Source organism: Neopelma chrysocephalum, unplaced genomic scaffold (genome assembly GCF_003984885.1).
Source record: "Neopelma chrysocephalum unplaced genomic scaffold, ASM398488v2 Primary Assembly neopelma1_59, whole genome shotgun sequence".
Lineage (NCBI taxonomy): Eukaryota > Metazoa > Chordata > Aves > Passeriformes > Pipridae > Neopelma > Neopelma chrysocephalum.
In genome coordinates, this window is record NW_020897714.1 from 16,631,422 (window position 1) to 16,650,092 (window position 18,671).

General features: G+C 47.7%; 1 protein-coding gene across 4 annotated transcripts in view; it reads left to right on the plus strand.

The window, feature by feature from the left end:
• The window catches only part of TCF20 (transcription factor 20), a 130,609-nt gene that overhangs the window by 42,740 nt on the left and 69,198 nt on the right, over positions 1-18,671 (plus strand). Inside the window, exon 1 of one of the 4 annotated variants that reach the window (XM_027680094.1) lies at positions 11,491-11,646. The exons of 2 other annotated variants lie outside the window; for them this stretch is intronic. Coding sequence is in view for 1 of the 2 variants with exons in the window: in XM_027680090.1 (XP_027535891.1) it covers positions 16,629-16,814 (186 nt within the window). In the remaining variant the exon portion in view is untranslated. Of the gene's footprint in view, positions 1-11,490; positions 11,647-16,544; positions 16,815-18,671 lie in introns of those variants that run through there. One more of the 4 variants, XM_027680090.1, reaches the window with a different exon arrangement.

Genomic DNA, 18,671 nt, shown 5'->3' on the forward strand with positions numbered 1-18,671 from the left:
AAAAGATTTCACTCAATATGATACTGGCAGAGAAAAATGCATGAACAGATGATTGCCAGCAAGTTGATTTACCACAATGAGTTTATAAATTGTCATCTGGGCTATAGTAGTTTTACTCTGTGATCCTTCTTCATTGCAGTAAGTAGTAAAATGTTTGCTTATACCATCAGGATGTTGTTTGGTTCAGTGTTGCTGTGACTCGGCTGGCAAACGGTAACTTGTTAGTCATGGTAACTCAGTTGCTTATTTCTGTGTTTGCAGCTCTTGAACTGATTTTGGTGGGTAGCCATTGTCAATGGAAGGCAAGTGAAAGGAAAAGCCTGGGAGTTAGCTGGTTGTAATCCCTGCCCTCGCTGCTCGCCTGGATAGAAGCAGATCTGCTTGCAGAGCTGATGGCGAAAAGAAATGGGAAAAGATTTGTCTGGGTCTGTCACTGGTCTACTTAAGTAATTCTGTCACCTTCGTTAGAGCTGTGAATTCCTATATTCAGAGTTTTGGCAGCAAATGGACAAGGCTTAAGGGGGGTGTTATATGGGTTAGTAGTTTAGTCCCTACCCTCCCACAGCTGGAAGACTGACTCTTTGCAGAAAAGGTGGAGAGCCTTTCCCTTGTTGAGAACCAAGCTGCCCTTTTGGGCAGCTACACATTAGCCCATACCTTGACGTTACCCAGCAGCGATCTGTGAAGTCAGATGGCTCCATCCTACAGAAAATGAACTTGTAGTCTGTGCCCAGCCCCTGGGCTGCAGATCTTCTACCTGAGTTCTAAAACCTTAAATAGCCCACATTCCTGGCCCACCTCTCCAGGAGGAAACCTTGCTTTAAGTGTAAAACCACTGTGCACTTAACACTTGCTGATGCAGGGAAGTTGGCATGCAGTAAGCAGGGGTGTGAGTTTATGGCTCCCCAGCTGTTCTCGACTATTTTGTGGGGGCATTTTTCATATGCAGTTAAGACTTGAGCTGCTTGCTCCAGCAGTGTCAAGTAAGAGTGGCTACAGCGTGAGCTGGTGTGCAGTGCCTGCTGTGCCGTCTGCTCAGAGCCCTGCTTGTTGATCCTTTTGCAGGAAAGGGTGAACAAGCCCTTGAATAACATTTGGATTTTACAGGAGGCCGTACAGGATCAGAGGGGCAGCACGGTGATGGGGTGGGACTGAGGAGCTGTGAGACCAGTAGGGCTGCACATGCTGCACCAGACACAGCTGGGACGTGTCAGGCTTAAGAGTGCCCTGGTCGAGGCAGGAGCATCGGTAATGCAAGTGGAGAGTGCCTGTGTGGGATGGGGGCAGCATCCTAGAGAGCAGAAGCAAGGGGAGCCCCCAGATCACACTGGCTGCAGGACCCTGCTTCTACCCCACTCTGGCCTTGGCAGAGCCCACCGGCAGGCCGACGTGCTCGGTGGAGGAAGGAGGGAGCAAGTGCTTCCCGCGGTGGAGCAGGAGCTGGCACCTGAGCAGTCTCACCTCTGCCCCGCTGGCTCTCACCGGCCCTTCCTGGCTGCCTGCCGCCTCTCTCCAGCTGCCAGCCCCCTGCCCGCTGGCAGGAACCCTATCCCCTGCCCGGGCTGGGAGCTGGCAGGAGAGAGGTGGGCTGCAGAGAGGATCAGCTCCCACGGGCCCCTGATCCATCCCAGCAGAGCAGCGAGCCTCCCCCGGCTCCCCGTGTCAAGCGCGTGTTTAAGCTTGTGCTGGTCTCCTGGACACCTTCCCGGTGAGTTTTCCAGAGAATGACTACAGATGAAATGCAATTAGACACAGATGGACGAGGGGTGGGGGAGGGGTGGGAGATGAGCCGAGTTTGAAAATGGGGGGAGGGGAGCGATTAATTGCGAGGCCGTGAGGCAGGACCGGCATGTGCGAGAGGGATGTGTGCGAGGATCAGAGGTCCCCGCTGGGAAACGCTCGCTGGGCTGGGGCCGGGAACCTGAGGAGGTCTCTGTGCTCTCAACTGCTGCTGCCGCCGCTGTTGTGGTTGTTGGAGAGCCAGAGGGAAGCAGCAGGCGTGTCTCAGGGATGATTAATCATGTATGGCAGCAGCGAGGAAGGAGGACGCGGTGCGCACACGGAGATCAGCACCTCCCCTACCCCTGCGCGCCTTTGGCTCATTGACAGCAATCTCTTCTGCTCGGAAATCCAGCCCCAGAGGAGGGCAGTCAGAGGGGGACCGTGTTTCGCCTAAGCCAAGAGAGGGCTCCTTACCCACCCGCATCTGCTGGGAACTCTGAGACTTAAGAAACCTAAATCTTCTGGATCTGGAGAAGAGTGAAAAAAATGTGAAGGCAGGGAGTTGCGCTAGTCCAGGTGGGAGGAGCGGCAGACCTGACTGAAGGTTTAATTTGTGAGGAGCATGGAAAAAATAAAAGTGGATTTCGCAACAGCAGGCTGCAAGTGCTTCCTAGTTGGAGAGGTGACACTCCTCTCCAGTGACATCCTGGCACTACCTGGGCGGAGGGGGGGGCTGGGGGAATTTAAACATAATTTGGTTTCTCTTTTGGGAAAAGAATTTGGTTTTAAGTCTCCAGGATTTGAGTTTTATTGCTGTAAAAAAAAACTTAAGAAATAGAAACCTGCTTTTGTGTGTGTTTGTGATTTTTTGTGAGGTCACATGGTTAAATCAGGACCATTGGCAGGCCTGCAACTTTTAACCAGTCTTCCCAGTCTAATGGTCATTACCTCCAGTGGTCTGCGCGCACATCTTCCTCTTGCAGTTTCTCCTGCAAGTATCTGAAAGTGTCCCCTTTTCTCTGCATCCCCCATCAAAGCTAACGCAGTATTCTTCCCACTATAACTTACAGTGGATGATGTCAAAGTGTTCATACTTTTTCCTGTTAACCTCAAAGACTGCCTTTGACAGTCTGTAACAGTTCGTACTGGGAGGTTTGCGCTGAAGGAAGGTGTTTGATTGTATTTTCCTGCCTCTTATTTCCCTCTGCTCAAGATTTGCTCGGACGCCGTTAACTACAGTGCTGTCTTCTGTCACTGAGGTGGGATCTCTGGGCTAATTTTTGTAGGGTTGCTTGGACGCACTTCTTTTACATTTTTCCCTGCAAGATGGCTAGAGAGTGTTATTTAATGCTTATAAACAGCTCCACATTTTCCACGTACCACTTCCTCATGCAGTGCAGAGCTGTGGCCAGAATCTGGAATGTGCTAATTTCTTTATTTTCCTCCACCTTTTTTTTTTCTTAATTGTTCTAAATGTAGCTAAGTAGTATTTCACAAAGCTAAATATCATCACAAAATAAGAAAGGAGTAGAGCATACAAACTGTTCAGAGGCAGGACTGGAATGGGTCTCTCCAGACAGTTACGTTTGTTATGAAACGTGCTGCAGAGCTATAGAAAGCTAGAGTACTGCTGATGAGGTTGGAGGTACCTTTGCAGGGTTGTTTTGAGATCCATGGATGAAAAAGCAATGCAGTTTTTCAAGCAGAATCAAAACACACTGGTGGCATCAGAAGCTGACAAAACCAAGAGCTGGAATAAATACTTAATGCTCCTCCCTGTGAGACCTCTGCTCACAGCCAGTAGTCATGGAAAACAGGACAAAACAGATGTGGATGCCCAAGCGAGTGAATAGTGCTCCTTTATTCGTTGCTGTTGTGAAGCGAGGTGTTTTCTTCTCCTCACCAATTTGCCAAGCTTCCTTTGGGGTGTCGGTGGCCTGGGATGGTGGTGGGAGGAAGGTGCTGGAAGCAGCTGGCATTTTGCACCAGTCCAGCAGGTCTAATTTTGGGATATGAGCTGTGTAACAAGCTCCTTTGCTTAGGACATGTGGAGGGATGTCTCTGCCTTACCTGAAGGAACCATCTACCTGTTTTGAATGGATGGACTGAGAGCAGGTAGAAGGGCAGGAGGGCATCCAAGTGCTTGAAGCCAGTACAACATAGATGTTTCCATTCGAAGCTCTTCCTCAGGCTTTCTCTAAAGGCGAGCAGCAGAGAATGGGGCAGCTTGTGGTCTGTTGCACCTTCTGCACCCACCAAGGGGCTGATGGGAGCAGGGGGCTCATGCTAAGGCTTACCTCGCAGTGTATGTGATTTAAGAGAACGGAGGAAAACGAGGGATGAAAGGATGTAAACTAGGGACAAGAGGATGTAATTTGCTCACTCATCTGGCGGATGGGCCGCAAGAGGAGTGTGTTGCTAATTAATGTGAGCTATTGATTGCATTTGGACAGAGGTGATGCTGTGTTGGGGAGCAGCATTCACCTTTGCACTATTGGACCATCCAGGGTCCTTTTCCAGTCCTTTTCCAGTTCGTGGTTCATTTTGGCGAGCCTTCCAGCTTTGTGTTGCCCTCCAGCATCAGTGCTGGTGGCAGTGGTGGGGTCCTTGGCTCCCTGAGGACTGCTGCTTGTGCGAGTGGGAGTGGGCAGGACTCCCTGTCTCAGTTGGCACCTTCGGGGCCACCTGGTCCCCTCTCCTGCCTGGGGATGCTTTCTGACTGTGTAAGGGGAGCTTTCAGAGCAGCCAGGGGCTGGCTGCCAGGCTGCTTTTAATTCCCCCAGCTGGCAAACAGGAGGCCTGTGTCGGTTGCCGGGGCAATGGCGGGAAGCTGTGTTAGTTTAATGAAGCATTGGGAAGGCTGCTGTTTATTTCAGGGGAGCGGGGGTTCTCTTGTCTGCCAGGATGCTCCCCCGGGGTGGAAGGGCAGCTGCTAAAGGGTTCCTAGGCCAAGGCTGCCATGCTGTCCCCCTTGACTGCTGCCCTCAGCCCTTTCCAGGGTGCAGAGGCCAGCAAGTTGGGCCATTCCTCAGCACAGCATGTCCGCCTGCTCCCCTTCCACTCGAGCCCCACATTTTCAGTGCCATGCCATCAAACTTGTCCTCTTCCAAAAGCACCTGCCCTTTCCCAGGGAAGACCCCCCCTTGCCCCACACATGTGTTCAGGATCCTGTCCTTGCCCCATGCAGGGTGTCTCCCTCCCTGGTGCTGTGATGGATGCCCCTTCCCCTTCATTGCCCGCCTGGGGTGCAGTGCTTACCTGACTGGGGTGTTGAACTTACTCTCTTTATTTAAACAAATGAAGACTTGAAGCATCAATGTCTTCATAGTAAAGGTGACCTACAAAAGAGGGAGGAGAAGAATGAAGAGGGGGGGGGAAGGGGGGAAGTGCCTTGCTTATGCCCCTTTTCCAGTGTCTCCTTTTGATTTAAAAGGGATGTAATGGGGGGCTTGGGCTTTTTTTATCCTTCTTTGCTTCTTTTCTTCCCAGCGTGTTATTTTGAATACAAAAGGATTTCTGGTCTTGTTTAACCTCTGGGGGGGAGGGGGATTCGATGCACAAGTTGAGCACTAATAGGCTTATGACTATTCAGATAAAACTTCATTAACTGATTATTTAAAAAAATAAGCCTTATTCAGACCTGTTAAAAATCAAGAGAGTGTAAATGGGTGTGAACAAACAAATAATAGGTGGAGAGGTTGTCTAAAAGTTCAGTAAGATGTGTCCATTTAATAAAAGGCTAAGAAAAAACCTCAAGCCACAGACCAATGAATTTTCACTACAAAAAAGGCAAAATAAGACTATTATATTGCAAAAAAAAAAAAAGGCCTTTTCATATGTGTAAAGAGAGATGTATTTGGTAAAGCTGTACAAACAGAAATGCACCTGAATTTTTTCCCTCTCTCCCCTCCCCCCCTTTTTTTCTGTTTCCCGTTTAAAATGCCATATAGATGAATGCTGTCCTGGATGATGCTTCCTCAGCTGGTGTAGCAGAGTCTGCCCTTGTCCTGCAGGAGCAGCTTTCCGCACCAGCCCTTGCAGGACCAAATCCCACCCCCCCAAGTACAGCGGCACATTATGCGTGCCCGTGCTCGTGGCCAGGGCGGCAGCATCCCGTGGAGGTTTGCAGGTTGCCTGTGCCAGCCGTGCCATGTGGAGGAAGCACAAGGAGCCAGTCTCTCTGCATGAAGCCCACATCAGCCCAAACTCTCCGACGCCCTGTTGCTACCCTCCCTCCCTGGCCCGTTTCTCGCTGTATGCGCGAGTCTTGCGCCCTGTGGATGGCTGGTAATTAAAAAACCTTGGAGGGGGATATTATTGAGTTAACAGTAGTTATTTGTCAGGCTGCTGGAGAGGGGGGAGAGTGATCTATCCCCAGGGAAAGCTGCACTGACGAGGGGTGGGGGGGAGCAGGAGGGAGGAGGAAGTGGGGGCGAGATTGGCAGGTGACTGCCAGCTCCGAGGAGATGACAGCGGCAGCAGCTCCGCCAGTCCCACTTGAACACTGCACTGCAGGTACTGGGTTAATGGGTGGGAAGTGGTGAAGAAGAATATCAGGGTGGGTGGCTGGAGGGGAGGGTGTTGGCGTGGGGGAGTTGATTTCTGCTAAACGCCAAGATAGAGATGACACTCTCTGTATACATGTAATCATTAGACTTTTCATTCCCAAGAATATTTTCCTTCATATAATTTTTTAAAATGCAGAGAAAGCTTTTCCCAAACCTGACAGTATTCTACCTACAATCACTTCCCCCTTGCCAGTATTACCATGCTCTACAAAAACGGTCTGAAATGCTGTACTATTTTTGACCATTTCATTTGGGTTATTTGTAGTGAAATTTTAATTCTTAAGGTGCTAGGAATAGGTTCCTCAGTCCCACATCATCTCCATGTAGCAAGGCCTTTTTACTGAACGTGAGACTGCATTACAATCTAAACCTCACAATTTTCTTGTTTGATAACACTGACTATCCAACTAGAAAATTCATGTATCCTCGTTTTGCAGGACTGGCAGGTTAGACCTAGGCTGAAGTCCTGATTGACATCTGCAGACAGCATTCTTGCTCATTCTTTCTCCCTCTCTCTCTCTCACTCTCTCTCTCTTTCTCTCTCCCCTGTGCTCATGCTGTCCCTCTTTTTTCCCCCTCTTTTCCCTTTTGGAGGGCAAAACATCTGTTTGCAAAGGGCTGAGGACACATGCTGCATAGGGAGATAAAAGCAAAGAGCCCTTATCCCATGTAAGAGTTCATAGATCTGTAACTTAGGGGGCTGGTGACAGGGTTTGACAAGGGTTGAAATCCTTCTGTCTTTCTCCCTTCTTATATATTTGAGTTTGAAAAACAAAAACAACCGGGGTTATCTCAGATGCGCAGTAGTGAGGATTTAGGTGTCAGCTTCGCTATCAGCTTCATTCTTTGTGCACAAAGAGAGAAAGAGGATCACAGATTTGCACCTAAGCTACACAGAGCGATGCCAATGCCTTGGTTTATCACAGTGAAGGAAGCCTATGCCTCTCCCTGCCCACTACAGCAGAGTTAAGCCCCAAGGGCCTTACACAGGCAGTGCATCCTTTCCCTCCCTGCAGCAGGAGCCAAGTTTAAGGAATGGGATGAGAGTTCAAGGCACACATACGATTATAAACCTGCATTGTATAGATAGCAAAGAAAGGAAGCTTCAAAAATGTTCTGATGCTTTTCCCTCCCAGCACCAACAGTCCCCTGTAAAGTATTTAGCCATAAAAGTGTGCCTTTTCTCTTTGACCTGCCCTAATTGTGGAAAGGGCCACCACCTATGCTTGTGCACCTGTGGTGTTACAGGTTTTAGTCCAGAGACTAGATAAGGTGTTCTGAGCTATGAAAACAGCTGATGGGCTGGTCTGTGCATCCAATTTAACCTATGATTCAGGTAATGTACTGGTGCGCTTATCAGAAATGCCTGCAACAAAAGTCCCTTTGATTTTCCAGCACTGATATACTGATTTACATTACATGGAGATACATATTTTGACTGCTTGACAAAGAAAAACATGCCCATGATAGCTTCTTGTCAAGCAAGTAATCCTACTGAATGGAAGCATGACCAGCGCCATCCATTTTGAGGTCTCTTCTGTGTGGTAGTTCCCAGAGTCCTGGTGTGGCCAATTTCAGGGAACTGTGTTTTAACCTGGCGACTACCTGCAGACTTTGCTGAGCAGCGCTGGGAGCTTTGGGCACCTAGCAGCTTTGAAAATGACATCATAGGCATCTTAAATGTACTTTTCAAGCATGCATTGGTTTTAAAGCTTCCAGCTGGCCTTTTGGCCATATATATAGATCACGCACTGAACTGCTTACCAGGAATGGCAGTTACTTGAATGCAAATAAAAATTACATGTTTCTCTCCTGCCTTCGTCCTCCGCTTTTCTGCTTTACATGTGGAATAAGATCTTGGGGATGTCTTGAGCTGGACCATGAACTCCCTGGACTGTCAGTTTTTCTAAGGGTAGAAGGGGGTTGCTGTGTAAAGCCCTACCTGCTCTTTGGATACTTGCACTACAACCTGCCATATTTTCACTATTACTGACGTGCGGCAGCAAGAGTTTAGATGTATGCAGCCTTGCCTAGGGGTAAAAGGGGCAGCAGAAGACACAAACAAAACCGCTAGTTCAGAGCTCACAATTAACATGACTGAGATTTTGAGCAAGTCTCAGGGTAGCGGGTAACACAAAGCCAGCACTGGGAGCTCATTTTAATTTCAACCATCTTGTGCGTGTGTAGTTGGCTGTCTTTGTTTAAAGAACTTGGCCTTCAGGTAGATTTTATTTGGATGGCTTGCTTATCCAAAGAACATTAACGACTTTCCTTGAGGAGTTCTAGCCAGTACCTTTGCACTCCGGTTCTCCTCTAGCCCTGTTTTCTCTTTTCCATAATCTCCCAGTGCCCGGCAGCAAGCCTTTAGGGTACATGCGCAAGCGAAAGGAGTTTGAGTTGGGGAATTAATATTCCTGGAACATAACACCAGCAGCATGCACACGCTGAGGAGAATATTAGAGCTATTAGCGGTGGGAGTTTGGAGTGCATGCAATATCTAGATGGAGAATTCAATGTGATTAATCTGCCTCTAAGCAGCAGCCTCCGGGCTCTGGGAATTCTGTGGCACGTTTGAAATCAGAACTTTTTTTAATTACCTTTCCGCATCAACAAAACAATTGCAGTTGTGTGAAAATAAGCCCATTCAGTCCCTGCCCTGTCTCTGTTCTTTTTTTTTCCCCTTTTTCCTTTTTGGATGAGACATGCTACCAGAGCCCTGAGTATTCATGGTCCCAGCAGCTCTGACAGCACTTCACACAAGTGCAGAGGGACTTAACCTGGGAGACTTGGCCAGCCTCCAAGTCAGGTAATTGCATCATGGGCCAAGTTGGAACAAGCCCATGCTAGTCAGTGTGCATATGTTAGATTCTTTCCTCTTCCCCACTTCTTTATTCTGCTTCCCAACAAATGCCCATGCCTTCCTCTCTCCCCCATTCCCCTCCTCACCTTGCATGGCACGTTGGCAGCCATGTTGTCTCCCTGCCCACAGGCAGGTTGAGAGAGATTCCCCGAGAGAGAAGGAGTGGGATAAACGTGGAGGTTTTCTCTCACGCAGTCAGCAGGGTGGAAAAAAATAGATAAAAAAGATGAAAGGAGTCAGTATAAAAATGGTAGTAAAGTTGTGGCCAAACAAGTAGCAAGACTTGCTGAAGGATATGAGATTGGATGGGGTTCTTGCTGCTTGCAATTCATACCTTTTCCCTCCCTCTCACAAGCAGAGGCAGGAGAGTTTATTCCTTCCATTGCAGCCTGGTTTGTTGCTCTACTGGCACAGAGAAGCCATAAAACAACAGGGGAAATCTTCCTTGATGCTGTGGCTCTGCCAAGGCTGGGATGATGCCCCAAGGCACTGGCATTCAGAGTTGATGTGGGAACTGAGGCTTTGGCCATGGAGGAGCTCCCACCTGGAAGAGCATCTTCTGGCCGCCTGGATTTTATGCTGGAAGCACATAGAGCCACCGGGGTACAAAAGTTTCCAACAAGTGTCTTGGGCTTCCAGTGCTGCTGCCAGCCCTCTGGGGCACCTCAGGCACTCATGGGGTGCTCCCACCGTCCAGCAGCAGCAAGCTGGGAATGTACTTGCCAGCTGGTTCATAGCAGGGATCTGGATTGCTTCCTTCTCGCTTCTCGCTCGCTCCACGTACAGATTTCCCTCCTGCCGCACTGGCAGGTTGCGGGAAGGGCAGGCTACGATGGCAGTGCTGTTTTCTCCTCCCTTCCAGGTCGGCGCAGTGATGGGAATTGCTTTGCAGGTCTCAATGAGGGCAGGGATGAAGGTTGGAGAGAGGAGTGAATACACTGTGAGGATCACAAGCTGTCTCCTTTTTGGGTCTGCAGTTCCAATAACTTCATAAATTTAATGTTGTCTGCAATTAGCACCATTTAGTTATTTAATTTTTTTTCTTTATTTCACTTGGCTGTGGCTGTGCCCTTGGCTTATTCTTCTAAATTCCTGGCCTTCAGGTATGATTAGCACAGTGCAAGTGTTTGAGCTGCCTTGCTTCAAAAGGTGAAAGAAAATATCCCATTTTAAACACAAATAACAGATTTTTATTTTTGGGGCTTATTTACTGACATGTTTGAGGTTGTGTTAAATTTTGAGAAATTGATGTTAAACAAATGCACCAGCTGAATAAACAAAAAAAGCCCCACATCTTACAACTTTCCAGGTCATATTAAGCCCATAGCTACTTAATGAGCCTTTTTTTTTCTTTTAGGCTTTATTTCAGATATGACCACAGAAGTCTTATATCATCAGCTTTTGCTCCTAGAGCAACAGCTGAGGATTGCCTTGTATTGGGAGTACATCAAAGCCTCCTGGCCTTTCTTTCATCTACCCCAGCCTGTCTTCCCCTCCCCAGGGCACCTAAAACCTAAAAATACACTAGGGAATCGAAAACCTCACCCTATTGCCATGCTTAGGCCTCACACTGTTACCTTAATTCTGACCTTTAATACCCCTTTTACTCGATCTGTAGCTTATTAGTGGTTTCGGATCCTCAGATGGGGAAACCCCCCCCAAGTGCATGCTGGTTAGCATTACCTCTGCCTGGCCCACGGTTCACAGACTTCTGCCATGGAGCTCTGGTCACTCTGTGCGGTCCTGCTTGCCCGGTGGCTCTCAGCGCTGCCTTCCAGCGCGTCTCCGGCACAACCCGAAGCATCTGCCTGTTTTGGTCCTTACCCTGCAATCCCCCTCCACCATACCCCCTAGAGCTTCTCCTGTGGCCACTGCCACCCCTTGATTTTCACCCCAGCACCTCATTCTGCTCCAGCATCAGCAGGTCCAGAGAGGCCATGGCAGGTGGCCAAGGTGCCGGAGGGCTGTGGAAGCCTGTGCTCCATTGGAGGATGGTGCCTGGGCTGTCTGTCCTGCTCAGACCACTTTTAAAAGGTATTTCCATCGTGGTCACAAAGTTTATTTTGGAAAAAAAACCAACAACCCACACACAAAAAAATCACAACAAAAAAAGAGAGTATATTTTATAAAAGAAAAAGCCATTTTCTTGGCCAGCCATTTCCTGAGTTCCCTTTGTTACTACTGCAGATATGTGTTTGAATAAGAGCCTTTTCCCCTCCCCTCTCCTATTCCTCCCTGTTCTATCCTGCAGTGAAGTCACAATCCGGCGTTTGTGGGCTCTGTGTGATGTCAGAGACTCGGTCTTGTGACTTCACCGGCGGGCTCAAGCAGAAGGTGCAGACGGGGCTTACAGAAGAGAAAAAAAAGCCCCCTCCTCTTCCCTCCCCCCCCCCCCCCCCCGCCCTCCACCCTCTCGGTTTATAAAACCAGTAGCTGAGATAAATCGGAAGGGGGTGGGGAGAAGCAGCAGGGAAAGCTGAGAAAGATGCCAGAAAGGTACAGTAAATGGGCTTTATCTCTCTCTCCCTCTCCCTGAAAGTTGAGAGTGGAAAATTGCCCTGCAGAGGCCAGCTCTCGCCGACCACGCGCGGCGGCGGTGGCGGCCGTGTGTCTGCGGCGCCCTGTGCGTGTCACCCGCCCCCGCGACGCCGCTGTGCCCACCCGGGGTGCCCGCGGGTGGGTGGGAGGGTGGGCGGTGAGGTCCGGGGGCGGCGGGGGGCAGCTGGAGCCCAGCGTGGCTGGGCACGGGGAGCCGCTCGCCTTGTCCCTTTTCAAAGGCCCCAGCTGTTGGCTGCTCGCTGCAGTCTGGCTCCTGCTCCGAGACCGACATAAATGGGTTATGGGGTTTATGCATATGCGTGTGTGTGTGTGTGGGGGGGTGGCTTCCCCCCCCCGTAAGCCTTGTTGATTTTTTTAAATTTATTTTGTTTTGGATGTGTGTGTTTATTTTTTTCTCGCTCTGCAGGTTCAGAGTAGCACGGGGGTGGATGGGGAGGGGCCTGCCATTCCACCGTGATGTGTGGGTACATCAGGAGGGAGAAGGGCAAGGCCTCAGGGTCACATTCTCAAGGGCTGTGAGATATGGTTTCTTCTTTAATATCTTCCTTTTGGGGGGGTGTTTTGGTGATGGTTGTTTTTTTAGCTGACAACTGCACAATAGCAATGTGGGTGCACCAGCAAAGAGCAACCTGAAAAAAAAAAGGGGGGGGGGGAAAAAAAGAAAAAAAAAGGGGGGGGGGGGGGGAAATGAGGGGTTAGCTTGCCCCTCCCTTCTTCTTCAGCAATTTTTTTTTTGCTGTGTCCAATTTACCATTCACTTGAAATTTTGGACAAAGATGGGGGCAGTGGGTGGGTGGCTTTGAATTTTGTGATATAATATGACTGGAGCAAAAGAGTAAAGCGTAGACAATTAAGGATCGGTGTGAGGGCTTTGCTCATTCAGTCTGTTGAGGAAGCCGTCATTTTGTGTTAGTGTGTGTGTCTGGAGGAGGAAGGATAGTGGAGAGTGACAGTGGAAGGATGCCTAACGTTGTGGTGTATTTGTACTTGTGAAACACCCGCTCCAGGAAAGGAGGGCTTCAAAAGAAAGGAATAAGGGAGAGGGGGTCCTTCTCAATTTGTTCTGCGGTGAAGCCACTTCAGACTGGACTCTCGTTGCTGGGAACGTGATGTTTTCTTGCCTCCATGAAAGGGGAGGGCTGAGGAAGGAAAAGTGCATGCAGGTGTCAGGCTCCTTGCTGCCACCTTTCTGCCTATGCACCTCACCCCGATGACCGGGGCTTCTCTGCTGCTTTGGTTCGCGAAGCTCCTGGGAAAAGCAACGCATCCCGTCTGCAGCACCAAGCTCCTCTCCGCTCCCGGGTCACTTGGGTCCCTCTGCTGCACTTCACTCCTAAAGACCCAGAGCACATCCTGCTTTTGTAGTTATTTATTTCTTTATTTCAGCTACTGGACCCTGGCTGTCCTCTGCCAATACGTTCCAAGGCTGATGAATAGCACCCCCTGCAGTTATAAAGCTGATCTTTTGTAGCACAGATGTATAATTAATTGTGCAGCACTTTTGCAGTCTGAACAGGCAAGTGTATTCTTGGAAGACACCCACGTACTGCCGCCTGCTTCTCAGACCCCCAACTCCACGACCCTCGGGGAAGGGAGCTGTTGGCCACAACTTAAGAGCCTCTGTCCTACCCGTAGTGATGTGAAATAGGATTCAAATCCAGGGCTTTGGTGTAAAAGCCAAAAACGCCACAAACAACCCCAAACCCAAACCACTGCTGCACCGCAGGACTCCTCTCTTCTGCCTCTGCTCCAACACGAAAGAACTTTTAGGGTTATTTGCATCTCTGTTTCATCACAATGGTGATGCTTAGGGATTTTTCCCCCTTCTTTCTTCTCTCAGAGGGGAAGTAAGTTTGTAAAGGACTTTGAAGATAAAAATCCTTGTCTGCACTGAGTACTGTCTGTTGGCTTGTCTGAGAAATGAAGCCTGGAATCACCCTGCATTCCCCTTGGAGGTTTAAGTCAAAAGAACCATTGAGGTGTCCTCCATTGGACCTCTGGCCCCAGGGAGGGCAGAAGTGGGGGTGTCTGGGTGGAACTGGAGGGACACTGCCTGTGAGTCTGGAAGGTGGGGAGTGAGAAGAAAAATGCACCCTGTGAAACTGAGGGCAGAGGACATCAGGGATGTGATTTAGCTAAGATTAGATACGGAAGAGATTTTAGCCTCATTATTTGTCTGGGTATGGCAGGGTTGTCCCCTATGGGGCTTTCCTCAGTTCTTTATCTACACCTGCTTTTAAATGACTCCTGAGAGAGCAGAAAACAGTGGAGAAAACCCTTTCCTTTGATTTCTCTTCGGCTGGGGACATCCATCGCCCAGGACTGTAACCACTGGTGTTCAGGCAGGGAGGAGGCATGCATCACTTCAGCCCCATGCTAGGATATGAAAGGATTAAATCCCTTTCCTAAGCAAAGTGGAAGGTCCCCAGGTGTCTTCTCTCAGGCTCAGAGATTGTAGTGGGAGAAAGAAGCGGGATCCAGCTGGGTAAGAGACCTCATCAAGAGGATAAAAGCATTTAGGGTAAAGGACAGTCTGTCTCCCCGAGTAGGGGAAGTAATCAGTGAGGATGTGCAAGGGGCTCTTAAAAAGCCCTAGGCAGGCAATGCATATATCAGAAAAGAATTTCCAGGCAGTGGTGAACGGGAACGAGCTGAAAGTGTTAATTAGTTGCCCTCTCTGCCCAACCCCCCTCCCTGTTTCTGTTAAAATATTCCCTTTCTTATAACCACCACTGCTTTTTTCATTCTTTCTTTTTTTTTTTTTTTTTTTTAAACTTCTGTCTCAATGAAAAGGATTGTTAAGGAAATCCCCTACATATCACTTAAGGCTAGCTGCTGAATTACTGTTTCTCGAGATGAGATAAATGCTAGCTGATTATAAATAGGGTGACTACCCTTTTTCGTCAATATTAGGCGTAAGCCGACACCTTGATCTTCAGCCTGTGGCATGAATCACACTGTAACAGTTGCTAGTTTCAAAGAAGAGTAGTCATCTCTTCTCTCATGCTGTGCTCCCTGCTGTGGAGAGGCTTGGCCCTGATAGGGGGATCCCTGGGATGTGGGGAGGTACCACAGGGGAGGTGATGCTTTCTCTCCACCAGCATAACCAGTGTCCCTTCATTAGACCTGGGTTCAGCCAGGGTTATCAGGGGGAGGACTGCAGCCCCCCTCTGCCCAATGCTGCTGCTCCTCAATGAAAGCGTTCGTGTTGGGATGACTTGTTTTCTTATTTGTGGGTTTGGGCTGTTTCTAAAAATTGCTAAAACCAGTGGAGACACATTGAGTTGGTTGGTTGACGTGAACTATGCTTGCTGAGGCACCTGTTCTTACTTCTGTGCTCACTGGTGATGTTTTAAGAAGTAGTGCTGACCTTATTTTCAGAGCCCTGATGAAACCAACAGTATTTTGTTTGGGTGTAATTAGTCAGAGCACGTTTACAGAAAAGTTAAAGGGGGGGCCCTCTGTCCTAATCACCTCTCCGGGCAAATGTGAGTGCCAGCAGGATTCTCAGCCGCAGAAGACAATCTCTTTAAGGGGAATGATGAAAGACCTGATATATAAGCAGAGATTGTGTTAGTTTGAACCTGAGCTTAAGAAGCAACTGGAAGAGTCTGTGGAATCCTGAAACAGAAGCAAGTTACTTAAGATTTTACTGCATGGCTTGGACTCTCTAAAGATAGGTCTGTCCAGCCTTTACAAAATTAAATGCTACTTGCTTAACCCAGGGCAGCTCTCTCTGTTACCTAATATCTTTTAAAGCATTTTCATCACTTAGGTTAGGTGATATGAATGAAAATATGCCACTTTCCCCCACCCCAAATGTGTCAGTAGTGCTCATAAATAGTTGAATATGTTGTGTTTAAAGTCGTAAGTTCTGTATGTTCTCATGTGCCCTATCCCGACTTGGATTTGAGTGTGACTTTAAAGTAATGCAGGGCACTAAAATAAGACATGAACATCTTTTAAAATGTAGAATTATGGTGTTTGAGCATTGAATATATTTTAATGAGTTCCAAAGTAATTAAAGTGGTTGTGTTTGAAGTAGGGTTTTTCCTCATGTTCTGTTAGCAATAGGAGATATAAGTAAACTGTGGTGGAACTTTAAAAATATTTTTAATAAACCAATCTTCTCAGATGAATCAGGACCAGAGAATGTCATTATATGTGACAAAAAAAGCAGAAGTTGGTTTATATGACAAGAAGTTAATGAGATTTCATGCAACATCTATCTTTAGTAGACCCTTAGGTTTCTACTACCCAATATAAATACAGCCTTCTTACCAGATGAACATATTAGACTTTCTTGGTTTTTGTCCAGTCTGATGCCTTCTGCTTTTGCCTCTTGCTGCTGCAAGCCCCTTCTTATGTGCTGTTTCATATGCTTGAATTATGAAGCACGGTAGCAGCAAGGTGACTGGAAGAACTAATGCCGTTTCTTCAGGGACCTTTTTTTCTCTCCTGTTGTCACAGCTGAGATTCTAAACAGCTATTGCATGCATCGGGGGGAAGCCAACAGGGAGCAAAGTAAGAATGAAAATCTTAGTTGCCTCTAAAAATTTGGAACTATATGTCATGGGGATTTAGGCTTGTTAAGCCCAGAAATTTCCACTTCCCTGTGGGCAATAAAAAAACACCCCAGCAAATGAAACCTCTGTAAAAGGCCACCAGAAGTAAAAGAAAAAAAAAAATCCCTTTCTGTAAAACATGTTCAGGCAAGGCAGAGTTGGTTTTATGTAAGATCACTTAAAAAGATGAGTTCTAATATTTGAATTTCTACTTTTATTTAGATATGCTTAGCAATTCAGATAATGAAGATTTATTGATGGTCTTTTCTGCCTTGTTGAAGACAGTCTTGCTGGGGAGTCGTATTTGTATGGCTTTCTGTTTTTATTTCCACCTTTATTACTTTGGGCATCTGCATGGAAATGAAATCAGCTTTTCCTCAAAAGTTCAGCTGCTGTTGTTTCTTGCTTTTTCTGCTGCAGTCAGATTCTTTTGTCCACAGCATCACAATCACTTCCACAGCAACTAATTCTATTCTGCCAGAAGCAGCTTTTTGGCAGGAGGTAAAAGGAAGAAGCAGAAGAAGCAGAGCAGGTCTTAAGGTACAAAGATCCTATTTTCATGAATCAGCTCTTTGTAACGGGAAGACGAGAGGACAGAAGTGCTGCAGTATTCAAAGATAGAGCAGAATTGTCTCTCATATGGGTGTGTTAATTTTTCTCCTGCTATGATTTACTCTACCTATCTTCAGCTGCTTTATCATTTTCCTTCCTTTGAGATGCTCCAAAGTCTTTCAATCCAGTTGTTGCTCCGTTGCAGGAATGGAGTGGTAGGACTTAACGCCATGGCTTATGGAGATGGTTCTAGTGTCTGGAGGAGAGCCGCTTCCAAGTGATGCAACCAAAACATGACAGTCAGTATGCTGAGAATCTGTGCTTGTCCAAAATACTTTCCAGCAAGCACACAGATCCTTTGGCAGTCTTAAGGAGAAAAGTTTCAATATTGGTGAATTAATGAGAGCCCTCCCTGTCTTTGCTGCAGTTCCTTGGGAGACGTCTGGTACTGCTTCTCCCTTGTGTAGGTTCAGATATAACACTTTTTGTCTGAAGTAAGTGTAAAAGAAATAGGAGGAAGGTATGGGAAATCCTGGGGGTAGGTAGGAAGAGAGGTAGGAAATGTTAATGAATGCAGCCATGCTGATGTCTTTCTTGGAGAAAGAGAAACAGGCGAGCTGCCCTTGCTTTACACTTGCTTAAAGATGTAGTTGTCCCACCGTGAATATAAGTTTCAGTCCCTGGTTGCGTGACCTGTAGGTGCCAGATCTTGCTGTCATGTTTTGTATTCTCTGTCTTCAGTGCCCATTCCCATAGCATCTAAGGGCCTCTAGATGAAAGCCATAAAAGTGCAGTGGTGAGCCTGTGCATGACATGAAATTGTGTAACAGGGGAAGGGCTTAGGATAAGGGTAATATCTTGAAGGGACAGGTGCCATGTCTGTGAAATCTGCATGCCTGACTCGGCAGACACTTTGCCTTCCTGGTGCTGCTGGTTCAGTACTTTTCATCAGCAATGAAACCTTTTGTAGAGAAGAAGAAATCTCTCAGAGGACCCCACCAGCTGCATTCAGAAATCATCTTTCCTCTAGCAAACACTGGGGTGCTCAGAGCCTTTCCCACATACATTACCTGCAAATTTGTTCGCTATCCCCCATGCTGCATCACTTACTGTCCTCCCCCCTTCCAGGCAGAGGGAGTTCAGAGAGTTTGTGGAGATGAGAGGTGGCTGAGGTCAGGAATGGTGTCATACTTCTGTTTCCCCTCCAAGCTGCTAATGTATGCTTCTGGAGAGCCACATGAACTGAGTAATTACTGAATTACGGCTAGATCAGAAGTGGTGACCTCAAAGACAGAGGGAGACTCTCCATCTCCATTTGTCAGTCCTCTCGGGGTCAGAAAGACCTTTTTTCTCTGGGATCTGGGAGAGTGGGGAAAGGGCTGTGCAAGGTAAGCCTTACTTACATTAAAGCACAACAGGGAAAAACATTTGCTTTAGCCATTGCAGAATTCATGTGCAGTAGGAGTGTCAACATTGCTTGCATGTGTGCACTGACAGCAGCACTGGTAGGAGCAATGGCAATAATCCTGAGGGCTACTCGGGGGGCTTTATTTTGCTCAGAATCTCCCACCCACCATAGAGGAGGGTGCCAAGTCTTGAGGCCATTTTCCTGCCTGTCTCTGCCTTGTTTGTGCCTCTGTCCTCAAAAGCATTCTGATTAGGAGGTGTCAGGAAGGATTTCTGGGAGGAAATGGGCAGGATTTGGAAGATTTCTGTTGTGGTAGTACCATAGTGGCTCTGTACAATTATGGCTGAGCTGATTTTCTTGCACTAAAAGCAGAGACTTCAATCTTTCTTTTGACTGTGGTGTAGCGCATCGGCTAAATTTACAGCACTTACTCTCTG